Source organism: Epinephelus fuscoguttatus, linkage group LG2, assembly GCF_011397635.1.
Source record: "Epinephelus fuscoguttatus linkage group LG2, E.fuscoguttatus.final_Chr_v1".
Classification (NCBI taxonomy): domain Eukaryota; kingdom Metazoa; phylum Chordata; class Actinopteri; order Perciformes; family Serranidae; genus Epinephelus; species Epinephelus fuscoguttatus.
The window spans coordinates 49950141-49972435 of NC_064753.1; the positions used below are offsets into that span (position 1 = coordinate 49950141).

General features: G+C 41.3%; 2 protein-coding genes and 2 non-coding genes across 5 annotated transcripts in view; 3 read left to right on the plus strand and 1 right to left on the minus strand.

The window, feature by feature from the left end:
* LOC125880938 (dynein regulatory complex protein 1-like) overlaps positions 1 to 22295 on the minus strand; it is a 480097-nt gene that overhangs the window by 296639 nt on the left and 161163 nt on the right. The window lies entirely within an intron of this gene.
* Positions 18136 to 21624, plus strand: rpl12 (ribosomal protein L12). Its single transcript, XM_049564289.1, has 6 exons — positions 18136 to 18300; positions 20241 to 20314; positions 20587 to 20685; positions 20793 to 20874; positions 20964 to 21050; positions 21470 to 21624. The coding sequence occupies exons 1-6, from the start codon at positions 18264 to 18266 to the stop codon at positions 21586 to 21588; spliced, it is 498 nt and encodes a 165-aa protein (XP_049420246.1). The 5' UTR covers positions 18136 to 18263; the 3' UTR covers positions 21589 to 21624.
* On the plus strand, positions 20362 to 20489 carry LOC125882671 (small nucleolar RNA SNORA65). The gene has a single exon (XR_007448359.1). It is a non-coding gene; the product is annotated as a small nucleolar RNA SNORA65 (small nucleolar RNA).
* LOC125882676 (small nucleolar RNA SNORA65) lies at positions 21192 to 21318 on the plus strand. Its single transcript, XR_007448360.1, has one exon. It is a non-coding gene; the product is annotated as a small nucleolar RNA SNORA65 (small nucleolar RNA).

Below are 22295 nucleotides of genomic sequence, written 5' to 3' on the forward strand. Positions count from 1 at the left end.
GCTCCCACATGTTCTCCCTGTGTCAGTGCGGGTTTCCTCCAGGTGCTTCGACATGTTCTCTCCGTGTCAGCGTGGGTTTCCTCCAGGTGCTCTGACATGTTCTCCCTATGTCAGCGTGGGTTTCCTCCAGGTGCTCTGACATGTTCTCCCTGTGTCAGCGTGGGTTTCCTCCAGGTGCTCTGACATGTTCTCCCGGTGTCAGCGTGGGTTTCCTCCAGGTGCTCCGACATGTTCTCCCTGTGTCAGCGTGGGTTTCCTCCAGGTGCTCTGACATGTTCTCCCTGTGTCAGCGTGGGTTTCCTCCAGGTGCTCCCACATGTTCTCCTGTGTCAGTGGTTTCCTCCAGGTGCTCCGACATGTTCTCCCTGTGTCAGCGTGGGTTTCCTCCAGGTGCTCCGACATGTTCTCCCTGTGTCAGCGTGGGTTTCCTCCAGGTGCTCAGACATGTTCTCCCTGTGTCAGGGTGGGTTTCCTCCAGGTGCTCTGACATGTTCTCCCTGTGTCAGCGTGGGTTTCCTCCAGGTGCTCTGACATGTTCTCCCTGTGTCAGCGTGGGTTTCCTCCAGGTGCTCTGACATGTTCTCCCTGTGTCAGCGTGGGTTTCCTCCAGGTGCTACGACATGTTCTCCCTGTGTCAGCGTGGGTTTCCTCCAGGTGCTCTGACATGTTCTCCCTGTGTCAGCGTGGGTTTCCTCCAGGTGATCCGACATGTTCTCCCCGTGTCAGTGTGGGTTTCCTCCAGGTGCTCCGACATGTTCTCCCGGTGTCAGCGTGGGTTTCCTCCAGGTGATCCGACATGTTCTCCCTGTGTCAGCGTGGGTTTCCTCCAGGTGATCCCACATGTTCTCCCTGTGTCAGCGTGGGTTTCCTCCAGGTGCTCTGACATGTTCTCCCTGTGTCAGCGTGGGTTTTCTCCAGGTGCTCCCACATGTTCTCCCTGTGTCAGCGTGGGTTTCCTCCAGGTGCTCTGACATGTTCTCCCTGTGTCAGCGTGGGTTTCCTCCAGGTGCTCTGACATGTTCTCCCTGTGTCAGCGTGGGTTTCCTCCAGGTGCTCTGATAATGTTCTCCTGTGTCAGCGTGGGTTTCTCCAGGTGCTCCGACATGTTCTCTCCGTGTCAGTGTGGGTTTCTCCAGCTGCTCTGATAATCTCTCCTGTGTCAGCGTGGGTTTCCTCCAGGTGCTCCGACATGTTCTCCCTGTGTCAGCGTGGGTTTCCTCCAGGTGCTCTGACATGTTCTCCCCATGTCAGCGTGGGTTTCCTCCAGGTGCTCTGACATGTTCTCCCCATGTCAGCGTGGGTTTCCTCCAGGTGCTCTGACATGTTCTCCCTGTGTCAGCGTGGGTTTCCTCCAGGTGCTCCAGCTTCCTCCCACAGTCCAAAGACATGCAGGTTAATTGGTGACTCTAAATTGTCCGTAGGTGTGAATGTGAGTGTGAATGGTTGTCTGTCTCTATGTGTCAGTCCTGTGATAGTCTGGTGATCTGTCCAGGGTGAACCCTGCCTCTCCAGCACCCCATGACCCCTAACAGGATAAGCGGTTACAGAAAATGAATGAATGAATAAAACTTTTGAACTTTTACTTAAGTGAAATTTTGAATGTAGGACTTGTCTTGTAACAGAGTATTTCTACACTGCAGTACGTCTACTTTAACTTACCAAGTGCTTCCTTCACCACTGGATGTGACTGAGTAAACATGAGATTTTATTCTGTATTATTAGATTTATTTACTAAAATGCACAAAAATATGAATCTCAGGTGAAAAGAAAAAATGCTCTGCACCAGATGTAGCTACAGTGGACACAAACACTCTGTGATACAATAAAGTGAATAAAGAGAGTTGTAGTTCTTTACAGTGCAGAGCCGCCTTTCTGATGATGATGATGATGATGACTCTTCAGTAAAACTGGACTCTGCTCTGAAGATTTTGTTTAAATGCAGCTAAAGCCTGATTGACAACGTTTGTGCAGACTGACGTCCAAACACAGAGGATTAATAGAAAAGGACAGACGATAAAACACAGAGCCTCACACACACACACACACACACACACACACACACACACACACAGAGTATTATGTCACTCATGATTTGCATTGTGCTGCTTTACAAGAAGCAGGTGGTTGTTTCAGAGCAGATCTAATAAGCGACAGGTCAGCTGCTGTGACGGTGACCTCCTGCTCTCTTAAATAAATGTTTGGTTGGTTTCTTATTTCCTGTTTATGTTTTGCAGCACGCAGAGTGGATCACACAACCTTACTCTGTGTTTTGGTCTGTTTGTGTTTCGTCTGACTAATTGTGGTCATGTTTCCGTAAAACTGAGCACAGCAGATGTTTTTTAACTTCAGGTAATTAAGACATGTTTCAGTGGAAAGACAAAACCTCTTTGTGTCTGCCTCACAAAGTCTCTTATGAGCTCCAGAAATATAATTTTTAATCCACACTTTCTTTGTCCTACATTCAAAATCCTACTTATATAAAAGTGCAGAAGTATTATCAGCTAAATGTTCTTCAAGTAAAAGCACTCACTCTGAAATAAAATGGCTCATGTGAGTGTTGTTTTATTATATATGACATTATTACTTTGTTAATGATGAAGCATCAGTATTAGAGCAGCATGTTATCCACTGTGAACCCCACCTCCAGCCATGACACAAGATTTTAATGTAAAGTCGACACAAATGCCCCAAATTGTCAAAGTGACATAAAAACTTTATGTTCACTTGACACACAAACTCATTGCATGCAAGCTTGATATAATTTTTTTCTAGTGAATGAACAGTTTTTGAGTTTTGAGTCAATCTGACTAAAATGTATAAAGCCGATTTCACCTTAAGGCCAGTAAACAACACTGTCATTGTGCACTTAACATATTGTAGCTGGAGTTTCCCAACATTTATTTATTTATTTACTTGGATCCCCATCAGTCACTATCAAGGTAGCAACTACAGTGGTGGAAAAAAGTTTTCGGACACCCCATGCATTTGTGAAATATTGCATTAAGAGTCACTCTTAGGTCTTCAAGTACAATTTCTTTTAGTACAGTCACAGCCAAAATACTAAATAAATCCTAAAAAAGCCATTGAAAACTTAAAATTGATTGGTTCTATAAAAATACATAAGAAATTTTGAGTATTGGGTCATTTTGGTACCAGTGATGAAGGTCGTTCTTTTTATTAAAAGACACAATTTTTGTTGCCAAGCTTCGTGTCTACATAAAGCCAGCACATTTGAAAGTTCTTCAGACACAAAAATGGCTAAAACAAGGAACCTAACACAGGAAACACGCCTGAAGATAAAGATTCTCAGCCAGGAAGGGTACAGCTGCCGCCAGATAGCCAGGAAGTGCAGATGCAGTCCTTCAGCAGTTGGATACACTCTGCAGAAATACAGACGAACCAACAGCTTGGAAGACAAACCAAGATCTGGGCGTCAAGGGTTTCTTCAGCAAGAAATGACCGCATCCTGATCCGCATGTGCAGGCAAAACCGCCGAATGACATCACAGGAGCTTCAGCAGCAGTGGTCAAACCAAACTGGTGTCCAGTGTTCCACCCGCGTCGTTGGGCCCAGGCACACAAGAACTGGACAGCCAGGAACTGGAAGAAGATTTTGTGGTCAGATGAGTCCAGTTTCCAGCTTTATCTTCCTCCTACTAATGTGAGGGTACGCAGAAGGCCAGGCGAAGCATTATCTCCAGCATGTACAGTACCTACTGTCAAGCATGGTGGAGGCAGTATCATGGTTTGGGGATGCATGAGTGCTGCTGGTGTTGGTCATCTCACTGTCTGTGATGGCACACTGAACTCTACCAAGTATTGTACCATTCTCCAAACCCACATGCTCCCTTCTGCGCGTGCACTGTTCCGTCGAGGTAAAAACTGGATGTTTCAACAAGATAATGCCCCTTGCCACACATCCAAGGCCAGTAGAACTTGGCTTCAGGAGCACAGTATCCAGGTCTTAGAGTGGCCAGCTCAATCCCCGGACATGAGCCCCATTGAAAATCTGTGGTGGATTATCAAAAGGTCTGTTTCAAAGCATAAACCAAAGAATTTAGAAGAATTAAAAGCAGTAATTCAAGAAGAATGGGACAAGATTACCCCTCAACAGTGTGAAAGGCTCGTGGGGAACATGCCAGCCAGGATTAGAGCTCTACTACGTGCCAGTGGCAGGACTACTAAATATTAATTTGATGATGTGAAGGTTTATTTATTTTTTGTTCAGTTTTGAACACATTCTCTGTTATTCGTTGACTTTGATACCAACAATGTTGAGAACTGACATATTGAAACTGTCAAGAATTTAGTTTTGTTAGTTTTTCTTGTAAACAATAAACAAAAAAATATAATTTGTATTTGTTTGTATCTGTCTAATGCAGCCACACCTTTTGAAACACAAAAAAGATTTTTCCACAAATATTTCATGATAATATTTGAGATTGTGTAAAATTTTAAGGGTGTCCGAAAACTTTTTTCCACCACTGTACTTTTCCCGGTGTCCACACAAGCAAACATTACATCATAGTGTAAGACAAAATTATAATTAAAAATCCACGGCAAAAAGGAACAAAATACAAGAAGAAAACAGGAAAACTTCCCAGCATGCCATGAGACAAACTGTGTTTAAGACCATAAGAAAATGTGTTGTAAATCACAGGGGTTACCCGTCACACAGTGATTAATGTTTCTGTATTTCACAGTGGTCCTAATGAGTTACAGTTAATGTTGTGGTAAAAGACATTTTGCATCGTGAGTTCAGTCGTATTCACAGTTAGTGGCCTCCTGCCTGGGTGATATCAGAGTGTCTGACAGAAGGATGTGCTGAGGTGAAATACAGAGCACTTCCTGGTTCAGAGTTCATCTGTTTACCTTGTTCTTGCAACTGACAAGCCTGAGGTTGCCACATTGTGTTTTTCAAGTGCAATGAAAGAAAAAGAAAGTAGTTGTAAAATGTGTGGTCAGTGTTTTTATGTTCATATGACAGAATTAAAATTTCTGCCAACAAAAAGTTCTGTTGAGCTGACATGATATTCCTGTCAGACAAAGGTCATGTGACACATTTATTTTGTGTGTGGTGAACTCATAATGTTGATGTCGCTGTAAACTAAAGGTTTTGAGTGGAAGCTGTTTCCAATGAGAAAATCTAAGTTGAGTCAATGAATTGGGGTTTACTGTGCTGTTATAGCTTCTCCACATGGAGCCAGTTTAACTACTTTATATACAGTTAATTAGTTTAGTCCAGAGGTTCCAAACCTAGAGGTCGGGTCCCTCCGAAGGGCCTCCACATAAATCTGAGGGGTCATCAGAGGACTGACTGGAGAGAAGAAGAAACTGAATTCTGATACACAGATCAGAGCTGTACAACATCTGAGCTGTGATCAAGCAGCAGCCTCCGAGGCTGAAACACTGAGCCGATGCAGAAGTGCGACGACCACCGATAGAACTCACCTGTTCACATTTTATTCAGGCTTAAAGTTAAATTACAAGCGTGGCTGCTTTGAGTGACAGGCTGTCTGTGAGGTGTCGCCACAGTCTGTGAGTCAGATCCACCTCTCGCTCCTCCACGGCTCCACCCTCATGTCCAAATATGGTCACTTCTGGCTCCAAAAACCAAGATGGCGGCGGCCGTAATGTTGAACACAAGGTTTCACACTGAGAGTCCACAAACCAGCGGGTGATGTCACGGTAGCTACGTCCATTATTATAGAGAGTCTATAGCAGTGATGTGTTTATTTACTGAAGTTAATTTGAGTGGTGATGCATTCACTTACTGACGTACGTTCTGCAGTGGCTTTGAGCTGAGAGGAGTGAAATGATCAAAGTGTAGTTCATCATGTTGAACTGCGTCTCTGCTCCTCTTTAACCCCACAGACCAGAACAATCAAATTCATCAGCGCAGCTGTAATACGACGACCTCTGACCCCCGGGCTGATGAATATCAGGGATTACATGATAATCCACCAGGGAGGGGAGGCGGGGGAGACCACAGAGCATGCTGGGAAATGAACTGAGAAGGATCAGTCCAGTCTGAAACCACGGTCACTGACTGGGAGAGGACTGGAGACTGTTTGAATAATCTTTATTTAGGGTGTCAAACAAAGTTTTAAAGGGCCATTACACCACTTCCACACATGAAGGTCACAGGAAGAGTTCACAGCTGTTTGATGTCCTCTGTGGTCCTGGAGGGTTTCTGACAGGTTTGGGAAAATAACCCAGATGATGTCATGGTGATGTCATCAGGGTAAACCACGCATGGGCAATTTTATTTAAACTTCTGCTCCATGGAAAGTTTCCGTAACGCCTATCACGGTTCAAATGCACTTTTATGTTTACATCAGTAAGTGAACGCATCACAGCTCAAATGCATTGAAGTAAGTGACGGTTCGTATGCACCTCAGTGCGTTCGTCAGCAAGTGAACGCATCACGGTTCGTATGCACCTCAGTGCGTTCGTCAGCAAGTGAACGCATCACGGTTGGTCAGAACACACTGTCCTTGTTTTCCTGCATCTTATTTACATTTAGAAACATCATTTTCTCTTCACACAGTTTCCGAGCGGCCGGCTGATGAAGACGACAACAGCACAGCCTTTCATTTCATTTTGTTTGGAAACCTTAAGCTTCTTTTTGCGACTTAATTTCCTGATGGTGCTGTGGGGTTAACATGGTTCAATGGAATCACTCTCACAGAAGAAATTAAACCAAACTCCTGGGGAATTGCTCTGCTCTCTCAATTTGTGCTGAACCATCAGGGGACCCGTGCAGCGGGGCAACTGATAACTCTCCCTCCATCCCTCCATTCAGCACAAACACTCGTTAATTAACCCCCAGCCTCAAATCAGGTCTCTGCCAAAGTCCTCCTTCAGATGAACTGTATTTCATTAGTATGGCACGTTGGTTTGAGCCTCATTAAGAATTCAGGCTTTGTCTGTGCCGCTCCTGTCGGTCTCCAGTTTCTAAATAATGAAACGAAGAGAGACAGGAAGTCCATGGAGCGTAGAGACGCTGAGGAAACCCTCAGAAAGGAATCGGATTATATAGGCCAAGTGTCCTTTTACAGTTATTGACGAGCTGCTCTCTGTGCCCTCGACTCGGCTTACAAGCTGCCTGACAGATTCTGGATAGACGGCGTCTTAAACAGAGCGCATCCTGCTGTAAACGAACACACACACACACACACACACACACACACACACAGTGGCCGACTGCTGGTTAAATGTCTTTAAAGTTCAAACTACAAGAAAAAAAAAACATATTCTCTCTTTTACCTCCGTGTTTTCTGCTCCTGCAGCTTTTATCTGTCAACATTTAAAAGTAACTAAGTACAATTACTCAAGTAATGTTTGAGGTATCTGTTTACTCTCATAAAAAGTAATGCACCAGAAATGTATAATTGTAAAGGCTGCTATCACTTGACCAATGCGCTGACGGGAAGTGAAGAAGGAAGACGTATAAAGAGCAAAACTCAGCCTGAAGAGACAGGTCGGGGTGGTGGACGGGTCAAAAAGACAGAGGCCTTTCCCCCACGAGACCAGTGATCATAGCCCGTATGAAACCAAGTGAACTTTGAGGATTTGGTTGTTTCACCATGTCTTTTTCCTAAACATAAGTATGTGACTTTACGCTACATGGGCTACATAGGCTACATAACGTGATGATGTCCAATCATGTTTCTTTTTATGTAACTTTACTTACCTAGATCTAACCAACATAACTCTCTCTTCAGTACATAACTTTACTTTCCTAAACCTAAACATCATCAATCTGCGTTAAGTACAAAGTTTTTGTTAAGTATGTAATGTGACAACACCAAACCTTGTTACTTATTCTAATCCTAAACTACATAACTTTAGTTTCCTAAACCTAACCAACGTAACTCTACTTTAACTACATAACTTTATGATAAGTACGTAACGTGACAACGCCAAACCTTGTTATTTTTTTTTAATCGTAAACTATGAAACTTCGCTTTCCTAAACCTAAGCAAGCAAGTGTGTTACTTAACGTTGCGTAGGCTTCATAACGTGATGACACCCAACCATGTTTCTTTTTACGTAACTTTCCTAACGTTACTAAAGCAACTCTATATAAAGTATGTAAATTGTATGTAACATGCTATGTAACATACTCTCGTGGGGCATTAATTCATTCAGCTTTTATACATTAAACCAATCAGTCCCAACCTACCTGACTTGTGACCTGGTATATTAAATCGGTTGCGTTTCCTCGTCATGTTTCAGACGTCTCTGAGATGTTCACTGTTTCACCAGAGAGACGTTTCTCCTCATTCAAATAACTTCAGAGCCCAAAAAGGAAAATATCTCCAATATTGTAAATGAACACAATGATTATAAGAAAGTCCATAACAAATATAAATCTCTGTATCAGGACTTTGCGTTCTTCTTCTCTCTCCCGTTAATCACGTGAGGACCCCTCAGATTTATCTACTGACCCTTCGGAGGGGCCCGACCTCCAGGTTGGGAACCACTGGACCACCTGCAGCAGAAACATGCAGCTCCAACATTGATGCATCAGCATTAATAATACAGAACGATAATGTCAGATACACAGGCTTTATGAATATATAATATATGATATAATGATGTTTCAGTCACAGAGAACATTTACTGCAGAACAAGTTCCTTTACTCTGGAACTTTAAGTATTTATTACAATACTTTTGTACTTTTATTTGAATAAGATGATGAACGGAGGTGATTTTACTTGTAATTAAGTATTTTTACTGTGTATTGGTCCTTTATTTAAGTATACAATGGAAGAACTTTCAGGTAAAGGTTGCTGATGATACTTCTAGAATAGAATAGAAATTTATTTTCATTGCTCCAAAAAAACAATGAAAAACAGTTTGGCAATTTTGCAGCAGCAAACATCATACATACATTCATTCATAAATAATATAATCTCTACTTGTACATACAGTTTCAGTAATAGATGTGTAAGTTTAAAGGTTTATCAAATAGTTTTTATTCATGTTTTTTTATATTCATTCAATACTGAACAGTTTATAATATTACAAGACAGGATTATAAACTGTTCAGTATTGAATAAATATAAGAAACATGAATAAAAACTATTTGATAAATACTGAACAGTTTATAATACTATGAGACAGGATTTTACAGCTCTGGGAAGTTCTAACAGCATCAAAAACTTTACCTTTAATCACCACGATTGTGACACAAACAATGGAAAACCAACATTCACACAGTGTCTGTCTGAGGTCGCTCAGCCGCACATGAATTATATATTCAGTCACAAACAGATGAGTGGCTTCGTTCAAAGTACAAACTGTGCTTCACTGTGAAGAACCATCACACTGGACGGTGCTGTTATCTGTGGGGAAGAGATGCATGATGGGATAAAGACGATCTTCTGGGACAGCAGTGATTTAGAATTTCCCGGAGCTGTCAGAGATAAACGGAGCCGAGCTATCAGAGATTCACCAGAACAAGGACACAGTGTTTTAAAGAATAATGCAGCTCTCAGTTAAAGCTGTTTACGCTGTTTATATTTCCTCCAGAATAAATATAATCTGATGTTTTCTACGTGGACTTGTTTTAACAGGAAGGCTGAGTCACTCACTGTATGTTGCACTACATGAACGTGATGATATACTTATCTATGCAGTGAGTCTGCTCATTTGTAGTTTTGTCTGAATATATTGTGAGAATGATTACACCTTGTTTACCATCGCTATCATGTACTGTGCTGAAGACAACCTGCTCTCACAGAAGTACATGGAATGACCTCTTAACACCACATTAGATGGTGGTGGCATGTAATCACATGTCAGCACCACGTAACAAGCGCCAGTGGAGGGTGAATTAGGATGATGTGTGTCATGGTGGACACATTAATGGTTCAACCATGTCATCCAACAGGTTCATGTTACAACCCCACAGGGAGCATAAAGAGCGAGAACGCTGTGGTATGGAGAAGGTTCCGGTGGATGGATCAACAAACACAGGACTTTCACTCAAGAGACCGCAGTTCATGGCTCATGTGAAACCAAAAGTCAAGGTGGACTTCTTTTAACTTAACGTACTTATGTCCTTTACGTAGTCACGTCATGCTACATGATGTACTTATGTCTGTGGCATCAGCAGGAAATGTGACCAGACAGCTAAAGTTAAGGGGGTGAAAGTCCAAATAGGGGGCGTGGGAGTGGTGGTGGATGGGTCCAACAACCACCGACTTTCACCAAGGAGGCCGGTGTTCACTTCCTGTATGACTGTGAAGACAAACCCTGTTCTTCATGTCTAAACGCAACCACGTGTTTGTTGCTGAAGGAAAAAAAATGCGATGTTGTACCGCCATAGTGCTTTTATTTTGAAAGAGACTGTATGCAAACTGTACATTGATTGTATTGTATTTTGAAAACAGACAATGCATGTAACAGGCTGAAGTTGACACGGCGTCCCAGAACGTCAACAAACACCACACCCAGGGTACCTTGGCGAGGTCGGAGAGAGAATGTGTCGCCTGTGCATGAACCCAACTGTGGACGAGACTCAATGACAGCAAACAGCTTCTAGAAGTAAAACAAGTCCTGATTTCACCTCCTAAAGGTTCACATCTGTAGTTATGTAATAAACCTGGAGATTTCAGTCTTAATCTCTTTGTTTCTGCCTTTAAAGGTTTAATCCCTCCTTTATTTTTCTCTCTCATCTCTTATCTCTAAACCTCCATCTACTTTGATTTCCTCTGTCAGGAACAGAAATCTCTGCAGCCCACTTTGTTCTCCAGATGTTCTGATTGACAGCCTGAGAATTTACTTTTAGCCAAACTGTTTCTGCACAGACGAAGAGCAGACATAAATAAAGGAGAGGTAACATGTTTAGAGCGTCACATGCTGGAGTCACACTGCTGGGTGAAAAGCTCTCACTGACGTCAGCTGAGTTTGTGTTTCTGTCGAGTTGGCAGCGACGTCCTGTTTTCTACCTGAACAAGCACGAGTCAGCGGAGAGTGAAACCATCCGACAACATGGAAAACAAACAGATCAACACACCAAACAGCATCAGAGTGTTTGTCTCGGCTCTATAACTCTGTGTTTCACACAGGAAATTTCCAGTTTCTCTGAGTGAGTCCTGTGATTTATTTTTATACCATAGCCTTAAAAATATTTCTATTTCACTTCTTCTCCGCTGCATCTCAGAGGTAAATACTGTCCTTTTTACTGCACCACATGTATGTGACTCCTTAAGTTACTTTACATATTTAGATTATTATTACAAAATATAATCAACTAATAAATGATGGTGTATTATTTTAACGTGGTAAATGAAGTAATTAAACTGAGCTCTACCTTCACCAGCTGCAACATTTAAGTGATCAACACATTTATGTATCAATAATTATATTCCAGTAAATAATACTGAAAGCATTCTGCATGATAAGTTAAGTATATTGTTATGATAATAATGTGCTTTTACTTCCAGGGTTCCCACAGCTTAAGGATTTAAGAGTTATAAAGACTTTTTATTCCAGTCAGAACGAAATTTAAAGCTCCAGTGTGTCGGATTGATCAGGATATATCTGCACAAATAAAATTCAATATAATCAGTTTGTCTTCTTTAGTGTATAATCAGCTGAAAATAAAAATCATTGTGTTTTTGTTAGCTTAGAATGAACCGTTTATATCTACACAGGGAGCAGGTCCTTGTCTACGGAGATCGCCAAAGCCCTGTTTCCACCGAGCAGTTCAGTTCAGTTTATTGTCTCTGTCTCCACAGTGTAAAGTTGTGGATGGTCCCAACAGAAGCGTTCCTTAGCGTCCCCATGTTTGGTCCCCCCTCTGTTGGGGTACCTAGCACACAGATCTGGTACTAAAAGGTGGAGCTAGAAACCCTGCAGTCTGATTGGTCAGTAGAGGACGCTCACTCTGGTTTTATGTAACCTCTGTTCATACATCAGTAAACTACAACTATAAAATGAAAGAGAAAAAAATAACTTCATTCACTGGGCCGACTGCCGGCAACTTTTAAGGTGGAACGTTAACTTGTAATGTTACTCAATGCATGAGTTGATGACGTGAATCCATCAGCACACCTTAAATTTCACTGTGACAACTTTGACCATCACTTTAGTTTTTATATGACACACACTTTTAGTAATGACTTTAAAAATATAGATTCATTTGGAGCGGATTATGTGAAGGTCATATATTCTAATCCTCACTTCCTGTGGGCTACAGCAACACTAAACCCCTGAGCTTGCCTGAGAAGGACTAAATGCACAAAGCTGCTATTTTGAAATATCCCATGGAGAGAGACTCTCACTGCAGCCTGTTGTATTTTGTTGTGAAAATGTGGGCGTGCAGCCTCGTTCTGTGGACGATAAACCAGGTGCAGACTTCCATCTGTGTCACCGCTGATGAGGAAATACAGCGAGTGCTGGACGGAGCAGTGAGTGACAACAACCCCGCCCACATTTAAGAGGACTGTCTGAACAGACCGAGGGTCTAGGTACCATGTCTGAAGGCTTACTGCTGGTTCCAGAGGGACTGCACTGAAAGGGTTTGGTGGAGACGGGGCTTAGGTGGCATCTAGTGGTGAATTTGCAGATTGCAACAAACTGAAAACTTTTCCTACATGCCAAACGTTAGGAGAACTACGATGGCTGACACGAAAACATGAACAATCCTATCTGGAGCCAGTGTTTGGTTTGTCTGTTCTGGGTGATCGTAGAAGAACATCTACAAATGTCAACAGCTCATTTTAAGATAACAAAAACACAAGAATTTTTTTTCAGGTGATTATACACTAAAAAACATACTTGTTATATTTCTTTTCTGCCGATATCTCCCCCTCAGTCCTACACACTGGAGCTTTCAGACCTCGAGCTTTTACTTGTGTCTGAATATTTCTGCTGCAGGATTTTTGCTTTTACTTTAAAGATCTGAGTCATTCTTCCACCACTGCTGGACGAGAACTAAATGAAGTAAAGATTAAAGTCGCCTCATCGACCTCCTTCTTTGAACCCAATCATGAGTCTGAACCAGCTGCTGTTGATAAACTATTGATTAATGTATTAATCAATACGTACAAACCACAGAGGGGCGAGAACCCACACAGAGGGACGTCCCCCTCTGTTAAAAAGCATTTAGAAAAGACAGGCAGGGTGTTTAGCCGTTAGTCCCTCGACTTGAAAGAAAAAATCAATAGAGGAAATTGTACAGCAGAGAAATTAGACCAAAGAAGAAGAAGGAGGAGGAGGAGGAGGAGGAGGAGGAGAGGAGCTGCTGATTGGAAAACACGAGGAAAAGGTCAAGTAGAAGGAAGAGATGGAGAGAGAGCAACTCTGCTGAAATCGAATCATTCCCTCGAGTTTGACAAATGAGCTGTCGGACTCTGTGTGTGTGTGTGTGTGTGTGTGTGTGTGTGTGTGTGTGTGTGTGTGTGTGTGTGGACGATGTCAACATTGGCTTCGATGGTTCTTGCTTCAGGCTCACAGTTTGTTTATGCTGAAATAACAGATGCCTCTTACCCTCCACACTGTAATATGGCTGTACACACACACACACACACACACACACACAGGACAGTGGAGATGTAAGTGCATCACTGGCTGCAGGACTGAAACTGGACTCCTGTGTCTCATGTTGTTGTAACGTCACATTTAACATGTTAAATACCAGGTCGTTCACACATTCAAATACAGTAAATAATTAAAATGAGAGTTATTGATCACGATGGTGTCACTGATATAATTTATTACCACTGTTAGAAAGAGAAATATTCAGCTGCAGCACAATAAATCATTATTATTTATTACGTTCTTTTGTCAGACAAAGACAAAAGTTATTATCTCCCTGTTTCCTGCCTCAGTCTCTCCATCAGTGTTATTATTCATATCGATCTTTACATAGAAAAACATTAATTCAATCTGACATAAAAACATAATGTCCAGCAACAGGAAATTAAAATGTCTTCTCTGTTTTCAACTTTAGAACAGAGCATTTATAAATTAGGAGCAAAGCTTTTCAGTGTCTGGTGTTTGAGCTCTGAAAGTGAACAACATTTAATGAGATTATTCAGACGTGACATTTCCTGTGAACGTTGTTGAGTTTGTGGAGCTACAGATAAAGCTTTCCTTTCATAAAGCGAGCTGTGAATGTCTGACTGTCTTCTGACAGATTTTCATGATGCATATTAAACAGCACACCAGTGATGATCTCTGCTTCTCACCCACTTACTCCCTCTTGTGTTCTGTTTCTATTCCTGTAGAGCAGCTCTGAGTCAAAAAAGTCCTGCAGGAATCAAACAGAAAACACACACTCTGTTTTTACATGAAACTGCCAAACAGGCGAGATGATGCAGCTGACAGCAGCCTGCAAACATGGAAATCACCTGCAGTGATATCAGCCGAGGAGGAGGAGGAAGAGGAGGAGGAAGAGGAAGAGGAGGAGGGACTCAGAGCCTTCAGGTAAGAGCACTAATACCACTCTGTGAAAATACTCTGTCCAAGTAAAAGTCCTGCAAAGTCTGTACGCAGGCCTAAAAGTATCAAACTGTCCCCTGTGACTGTTTTACTATTATATATGATGTCATCACATGATTCTGGACCTGATCCACGGAGGTGCCATGTTGCACCACCGTGTTTCTACAGTAGCCCAGAATGGACAAACCAAACACAGGCTCTAGATAGATAGATATGTTTTTGCATCGGCCACCTAGATAGTAGCCCCGACTCAACGAGCAGCGTCAGAAAAACACAGATATTTTATTTTTATTGTTTATATGAACCTGCTTTACCAACTCATCCTCACTGTGACCTCGTCACATGTCCACGTTTGGTCATGGACTTTCCACGTCCACATATGGCGTCCAAGGTACCCTGGGTGTGTTGGTTGTTGACGTTCTGGGACCCCGTGTCAACTTCAGCCTGTTACATGCATTGTCTGTTTTCAAAATACACTTCTGTTTTCACAGGAAATGAACAGTTTGCATACAGTCTCTTTCAAAATAAAAGCACTGCGTCAAACCAACCGAAATTGATGTTTTTTTCATTCAACAACACACATGTGGTTGGGTTTAGGAGAAAAGAACAGGGTTTGACTCCAAATTCAAACAGGAAGTGAACACCAACCTCCTGGTGAAAGGCAGTGGATGCTGGACCCATCCACCACCCCTCCCACCTGCCCTTCCCGGACTTTTGCCCCATTGACTCTCATTGATGTCACACCACACTTCCGCTGCCGAGCGCCATTAAACAATAACGGCAACCAGCCGCGTATCATGCCAATGTTTTTCGTTCGTGTTTGACGCTGTTGGTCACTGACCAGTCGCCAGTTTTCGCCAACTTCAGTGTGAGAGTGTGTTCTCCAGGGTTCAGGGGTGTAAATGAAGACAGTGCAGGCAGTGCAGTTGCACTGGGGCCCATGGGGTTGAGGGGCCCGCCTGCCACCTGGAAATACGCCCATGTTCAGAGAAGAACTCACATTAAAACAAAAATGGTGCTATTTTCCATACATGCCCTAAATAAGGCAAATCCATCTCCATCATGGCCATGGTCAGTCTATAACAAATTATAAACTTATTCTACATAAACTATTTAAAATATATATAATTTACCAACAAAAAACTATCAAGTTAAACTAAAAATTTCCGATTTTCTTTTGTAGATTTGTCTTATACAGATATGTAATGATGATTGCTGTGTAATATGTATGTTAATGTGTCCAATATCAAGTATCTGCAAGTGGATGTAACATAAAAGCGGCAGTAAGACACACTGTTGCTAAAATATATATACACCTAAGACTTTTTACATGCCAATCAGAAAGAAGTTTAAAGCTCCAGTGTGTAGGATCTAAGTCGATACAACACCGCAATTTTTTTTCCTTCAGCACACACATGGTTGGGTTTGGGACAAAAGAACAGGGTTTGGCTTTACATTCAAACAGGAAGTGAACACCGGCCTCCCGGATGAAAGTCAGTGGTTGATGACCCTACTCGGACATTTCGCCCCCTTAACTTTCATTGTTGTCCCGTTATGTTCCCCCTGAGGCCGCTGGGTGCTGTCAAACAATAATGGCAACTAGCCACGTATCATGCTGACATGAAAGGATGGCTGTTTTCATCTTTGTCTGACACCAGAAGTCACTGACATGACACGCTGTCTGTGTGAACACCGCACAAGCGCAAGGTAGCTGTCGCGCAGTGCTCACACAGGCAGTGTGGCCCACTCACTGTTTTTACTGGTTTAAATCAGCTGGTCTGTTTGTCTCTGAGAGGAAGAGACCTCTGTGGATCATTTAAAAACCTCCTGAACAATGAACACTGAAGGAACTATAACCAGGAGAAGTTTCAGCTGGTTGTAATCTGTAATCCTCACCATCAGACGCCACTAAATCTCCCTAAATCTGACACACTGGACCTTTAAATTTCTGTCAATCGACTAGTTGATTAATGGACTAATGGTTTCAGCTGGACTGTAAACTCTTGGGGAGTTTAATTCATGATGAAGCATCAGATAATATAAATTCTTTAGATGTTTTGTGTGTAAAAATCTTTGTTTGTTAGATAAATGTAGAAGAGTAGACGTCTAAAGTAAAATATCCAACTACAAGTACTAAAGTAGGGTATTTAAATAAATGAGTTAGTTTCCACCACTGACGGTGGTAATATAATCTTATCATGTGGTGATATAAGCAGCCTGATGTAACACGGACTGTTTGGAGGGACTTTGAGAGTTTTGTTGGTTATTTTCTGAGCTGGTTGATGAACTGAGAGGAGTCAGAGAGCTGCATGTGGGAGCTGAGTGGATGAACAGGATAATGAGCCTGAAGCTGCTTCAGCGCTGCTCAAATATAAAACTATGATGTCACTATTATATATCTGATATTACACAGTGGGGGAACGTAACTCAGTACAGCTGATCAAGTACGGTACTGACGGACAGATGTGAGCTACTTGTACTTTCTATTTCTGCTCTGGTCTTTTATTTTGATCTTGGGGCCTGTGTTTTTATTGTTGTAAGCTGTATTTACCTTTTTTGTTTATTGTATGTTTTTATTATCCTTTTTTGTGACTTTTCATATGTTTTTTGTGAAAATTCATAATTTGTAAAGCTGTCAGAAAAAAAAAATTAATAATATAATATCAATACATTTCATTGGTACAACACCTTTCACAGAAATAAAATTAATAAAAAGTTTTAAAGAAGATATGTTGTTAAAATAATAATAACTGTAATTTGTTAGTAATAACCCGTCAAAGCATGTCACTTTGGGCTCTGGGTTATTGTGCCAAACATTTCTCACTGTTTTCACTATTTTTACAAACTAATAAAATCAGTTGATCAATGTAGAAAATAATCAGCAGATTAAGTTGTCACAGTGATCCTCAGGCCCATTTTTATACTTTTATTTTTTGTTCTTTAACTTCATTTTCTTGATTATTATTATCATTATTATTATTATTTTTATTATCATTATTATTGCTGTTGTTATTTGTTTATTTCGTTATTTATTTATTTACTTTTAGAAGCAGCAGTAGTAGTACTGCTACAATTATTATACATTATTTTGCTGTATAATAAAAGTGTGACTTTAACTTGATAACGTTTTTACGGTGGGGTATTAGTACTTTTAGTTGAGGCTCTGAATACCTCCTCCATTTATTTATTTTTTGTTACTTTATTGAGAACAACATCATACATTCTAATAATAAAAAGGTGCATTTCTTCAAACAATATAAAAAGATTCAGAACATATTCAGAACAAAATCAAAATGGCATGGCTGTCATGAACACTTAATAAAAAACGTTTATTTTAATAAAAATTAAAATCTGGTATGTGTCAAATGTTGTAAAATGTTATATTTTAATTCTTAGCCAATTATTCATATTGTGCAAAAATGTATTATGTGACGAAATATGAATAAAAAAGATGTTCAACAGTTTCCGGTTCTTCACAACAAAACCATCACAGGTCAACCTCACATCCAGATCGCTGTGTTTCTGCTGATAGTAATAATAATGTTAAACACCTCTGCTGATGATTAGTAAAATAAAATATATATGAAAACATAAACCCACCCATCAACACACGTCACAAGAACGCAATCTCACCACCTCTCGCGATACTTGGTGGACCTATATATATCCCTCCGCGGCCTGTGCTCGGCCTTTCTTTCTCCCTTAGCGGTGAAGGTGCAACAGTAATCGGTCGTCCCGAGTCCGGGTTCATCCGACACCCTCACCAACCAAGCTGAACTGAGCTCAACCTCCACAGCATCAACATGCCTCCTAAATTCGACCCCAACGAGATAAAGATTGGTATGTTTTCAGAGTCAGCAGGGTAATAAAGCTGAAGCTTGTTCGCAGCCAAGATGGCGGCGCTCTGTCCGGCTGCCTCCGTGTCTGCCGGCCTGTAGAGAAAACGGTAAAGATTGGGCACGAAACGCGACAAAAAGCGGGGGAAACTATATCTGTATTAATATCTGCATGATCATATGTTTTTATCGGGGTTAATTTGATTGATTTGATGCGGGTGATGATGAGATATCTGGTGTCTGGACTGTGTGCTGTACCACGTGGGATGTGTACCAGCTAGTTAGCTCATGTAGCTAGCCTTGTAACTGTGAAGTCACTATCTTGATTTTTTTGTGTGTATAAATTAGTTCAGAGATTAAGTTACCTGTGTATGAGTCAGCAAAGACCTATTGATTAAAATTAAATTTTAACCCAGTTTGACTATAAATTGATGGGATTTGTGCAGTCATCTTTTTTTACTGATGATTCAAGTAACGACTACCCAATCAGTACTTTAGGAATAAGTCATTTGCAGAGTTACTCTTTTTTTAAATTCTCAAATCAGATGTAAATGAACAGATTACATTTAAGTGAGTCCTTTTCTGATCAGAAGATTTATTGATAACAATAACTGATAATATCAATCAGATGCCCAGTATTCTGACTTATCATGATTTGCCACTTTTTCTTTTATAATTTTCCCACTGAATATTTTGAGGTTTTGGCCTGTTAAGTGAATTAAATGTCACATTCAAGATATTTTTTTTTTTTACTTTTTGTCCCTTTACAGATGAAACAACTTATTGATAAAATATAACACTGATTATTGGTATTTAAGGTGCTCATTAGTTCCAGATATATAATTGTATGACATCACATTTAAGTACTTAAATGAAATTTAACAGCACATACGAATTGTCATAAGTTTCAGTTATTGCTATAAATACCTTATTTAAAAAAAAAAAAAATCAGTGTTAAAATGGATAAATTTAATTTGCATGATAAATCAGAGCAGGGGCATCAGACATACAGCCCATGGACCAGAACCACCAAAGGGTCCAATCTGGCCCACTAGATTTAGACTAAGAGGTGCCAGGTTTCAGGAGCAGGTTGGACAGCATGTGGTCCATTAACTCAAATAAGTGTAGCATCCCTGGTTGAGAGAGAAATAAACTTAATGAAAATATAAACTAATTTAAGATTAAGTTGGCGCTCTCAGCTGCTTATTTCAAATATCAAGTTAAAGGCTCATAAACTTAAACACAACAGACCTGGTTTTTAATCCTGCTCATGGGGACCACAAATGCTGCACGACATCATCACTGCCTCCAACTTAAAGAGAATATTTAACATCTACATTGGTTATATTTTACATTTAGATGTTGCTGAATACTGAAGCACTCAAATTAACCATACAGTGATATATTTAGAAAATACCAATGACTTTGAGCTGTGGCCTCATCTCTCAGTCCTGACAGGTGTGTTCACCTGCTTGTGATTTAGTGAACCAGGTGTGAGGGTGCTGTCGTTATGGCGTCCAGGAGCAGGATTGAGAACCGCTGCTATAAACTGTCATTGTTTGATGTCTGTTATGTCCAAAAAATGACGAAGCAGATGGGAGTGCCCATTATTGGATCTGTAAATCCTCATTATACTAATCGTATCTCAGGATTGTCGTCAGCCTGTTCCACATGATCACGTTTTACAACAGGAGTTTAGCTGAAGGGCGTAGCTCTCAAAGCTACACACGTTAGGGAAAATAATCTCTATGATTTTGACAGACTGCTGCAGGAGTGTAGACACTTTAAATCTCTGCCGCACTCACTGTGAAGCAGTGTTGTACATAAAGCCTGTTAATATCAGCTGTTACTGGATTTGTTACTAGGTTTGTGAACATGCAGCTGTGAAGAATCTGCGTCAATTTAAGACGTTTATTCAAGTTGTGCTCTTGTCTTTGTGTTCAGTGTACATGAGGTGCACAGGAGGAGAAGTCGGAGCCACCTCAGCTCTGGCCCCCAAAATCGGACCTCTGGGTCTGGTGAGTGTGAAATAAAGATGTCGTCATACGAGTATAAAACCCAGCCTCCCGCCACTATGCCTGTCTGTCAGAGTGACTGAGTATAATCCAGTGGAGGCTCAGATTGACCCGGCTTTAGGAAACAGGGCTGCCCAAAACTGATGGACAGTTCTGTGCCGAAAAGTCTGGAACACAAACTGAGGCTCACACGTTCATTAAACGGTTCATTTTAACATTTGGTGTTAGTGTAAGTGATTTTAGATCTCAGCTGATCACCTCTGTTCTCTCACCAGTCTCCCAAGAAAGTTGGTGACGACATTGCCAAGGCCACCGGTGACTGGAAGGGCCTGAGGATCACTGTGAAGCTGACCATCCAGAACAGGCAGGCAGCGGTACGTCATGTCCAAACATCTGCAGTATGAACCTCATTAGCACTTCAGCTCTGTGGAGGCAGGGTGACGACTCGTTGTGATAATGACTTCCTGTTTCCTCTCTGTAGGTCGAGGTCGTTCCCTCTGCATCTGCTCTGATCATCAAGGCTCTGAAGGAGCCTCCTCGTGACAGGAAGAAGGTCAAGAACAGTAAGTGACTGTCGCCTGAAACCAATTTTAACAGCAGAATCAGGTTGAATGAAGTGAACTGACCGCATTCCCGCTTTTTAATTTTCCAGTCAAGCACAGTGGGAGCGTGACCTTCGATGAGATTGTGGGCATTGCTCGCGTCATGAGGCCTCGCTCCATCGCCAGAGAGCTCTCAGGTAAGAAAACAAGAGTTTAAATGTCTCAGACAGACCTCTGAATGTGTTTGTGGTTATTAGTCTCAAACTGTCACAGTGGACCAGATGTTTATAATGAGCAAATATTCTTTGTGCAGCTGTTAATAGTTTTCTGCTCAGCCTCCCGCCACTATGCCTGTCTGTCAGAGTGACTGAGCACAGTCAGTGGAGGCTCAGATTGACCCGGCTTTAGGAAACAGGGCTGCCCAAAACTGATGGACAGTTCTGTGCCGAAAAGTCTGGAACAAATCGGCATTAACCAAATTATTTTATCCCTCCATTAGTTTAAACTTTATTCCACCTGCGTTTGGTCAAAATGAGCTGAAAACTCTGCTGATTTAAATCTTGTTTCAGACTGTTCTCTTTTGATCGTGGTGTGTTTGTCTTTATCTCTCCGTCAGGAACCATCAAAGAGATCCTGGGAACCGCTCAGTCTGTCGGATGCACCATTGATGGCCGTCCTCCCCATGACGTCATCGATGACATCAACAGTGGCAAAGTCGAGTGTCCATCCGAGTAAATGAGTGACACAAATAAAATTTTCATAAAAACTGAACTCCTTGTGTCAAATCTTTTTTTTTTTCCTGTGAACACTTAATATAAACACACCTCAGGTTTCATATCTTCAGTCTCTGGTTATTAATAATCATTTACTCAGGTGAACTGATCCAGAGAACACATCTGAGTTATTTAGTTTGTGACTTCATAGTGCTCATTTCAGAGAAGATACTTTTGACTTTACCATACCTCTATTATCTGAGCAGTTGGGAGGAATGTTCCTCGAGGACTTTCTACCAGAAAGGGATCTCTTAAGGTCAGGGAGGGAAAGTTGTGGTTTGGTTAAAGATAATAGCTTTGTCAGTTTTCCTGGCAAGAGCCTACAAGAAAAACCTCTCCCTTGTGCTTGATGGTCACTTTGCAGAGTACAAACTTCTTGTAAAAACAAAGCCTTTATATTTTGTTCTGCTTTCACTTTAAGGGATTAGAATATAGGTTTTTAAATTAATGTTCGCTAATGGAGCCATCCTGTTTAGATTAGATTTACAGCTTTGCAAAGTTGAATTTCCTGCTGATCCTTAAAGTCTTTGAGGACATTGCATTTGTAAAAACAGCCTGAACTGGTGTGAAACTCATCTTTTTTAAAGTATAAATGCAAAGACATGGGAAGTAGGATTATCAGTTGTTAGTCTGTTGTAAAAGCTCAAATATAATTTGTACATGTGCTGC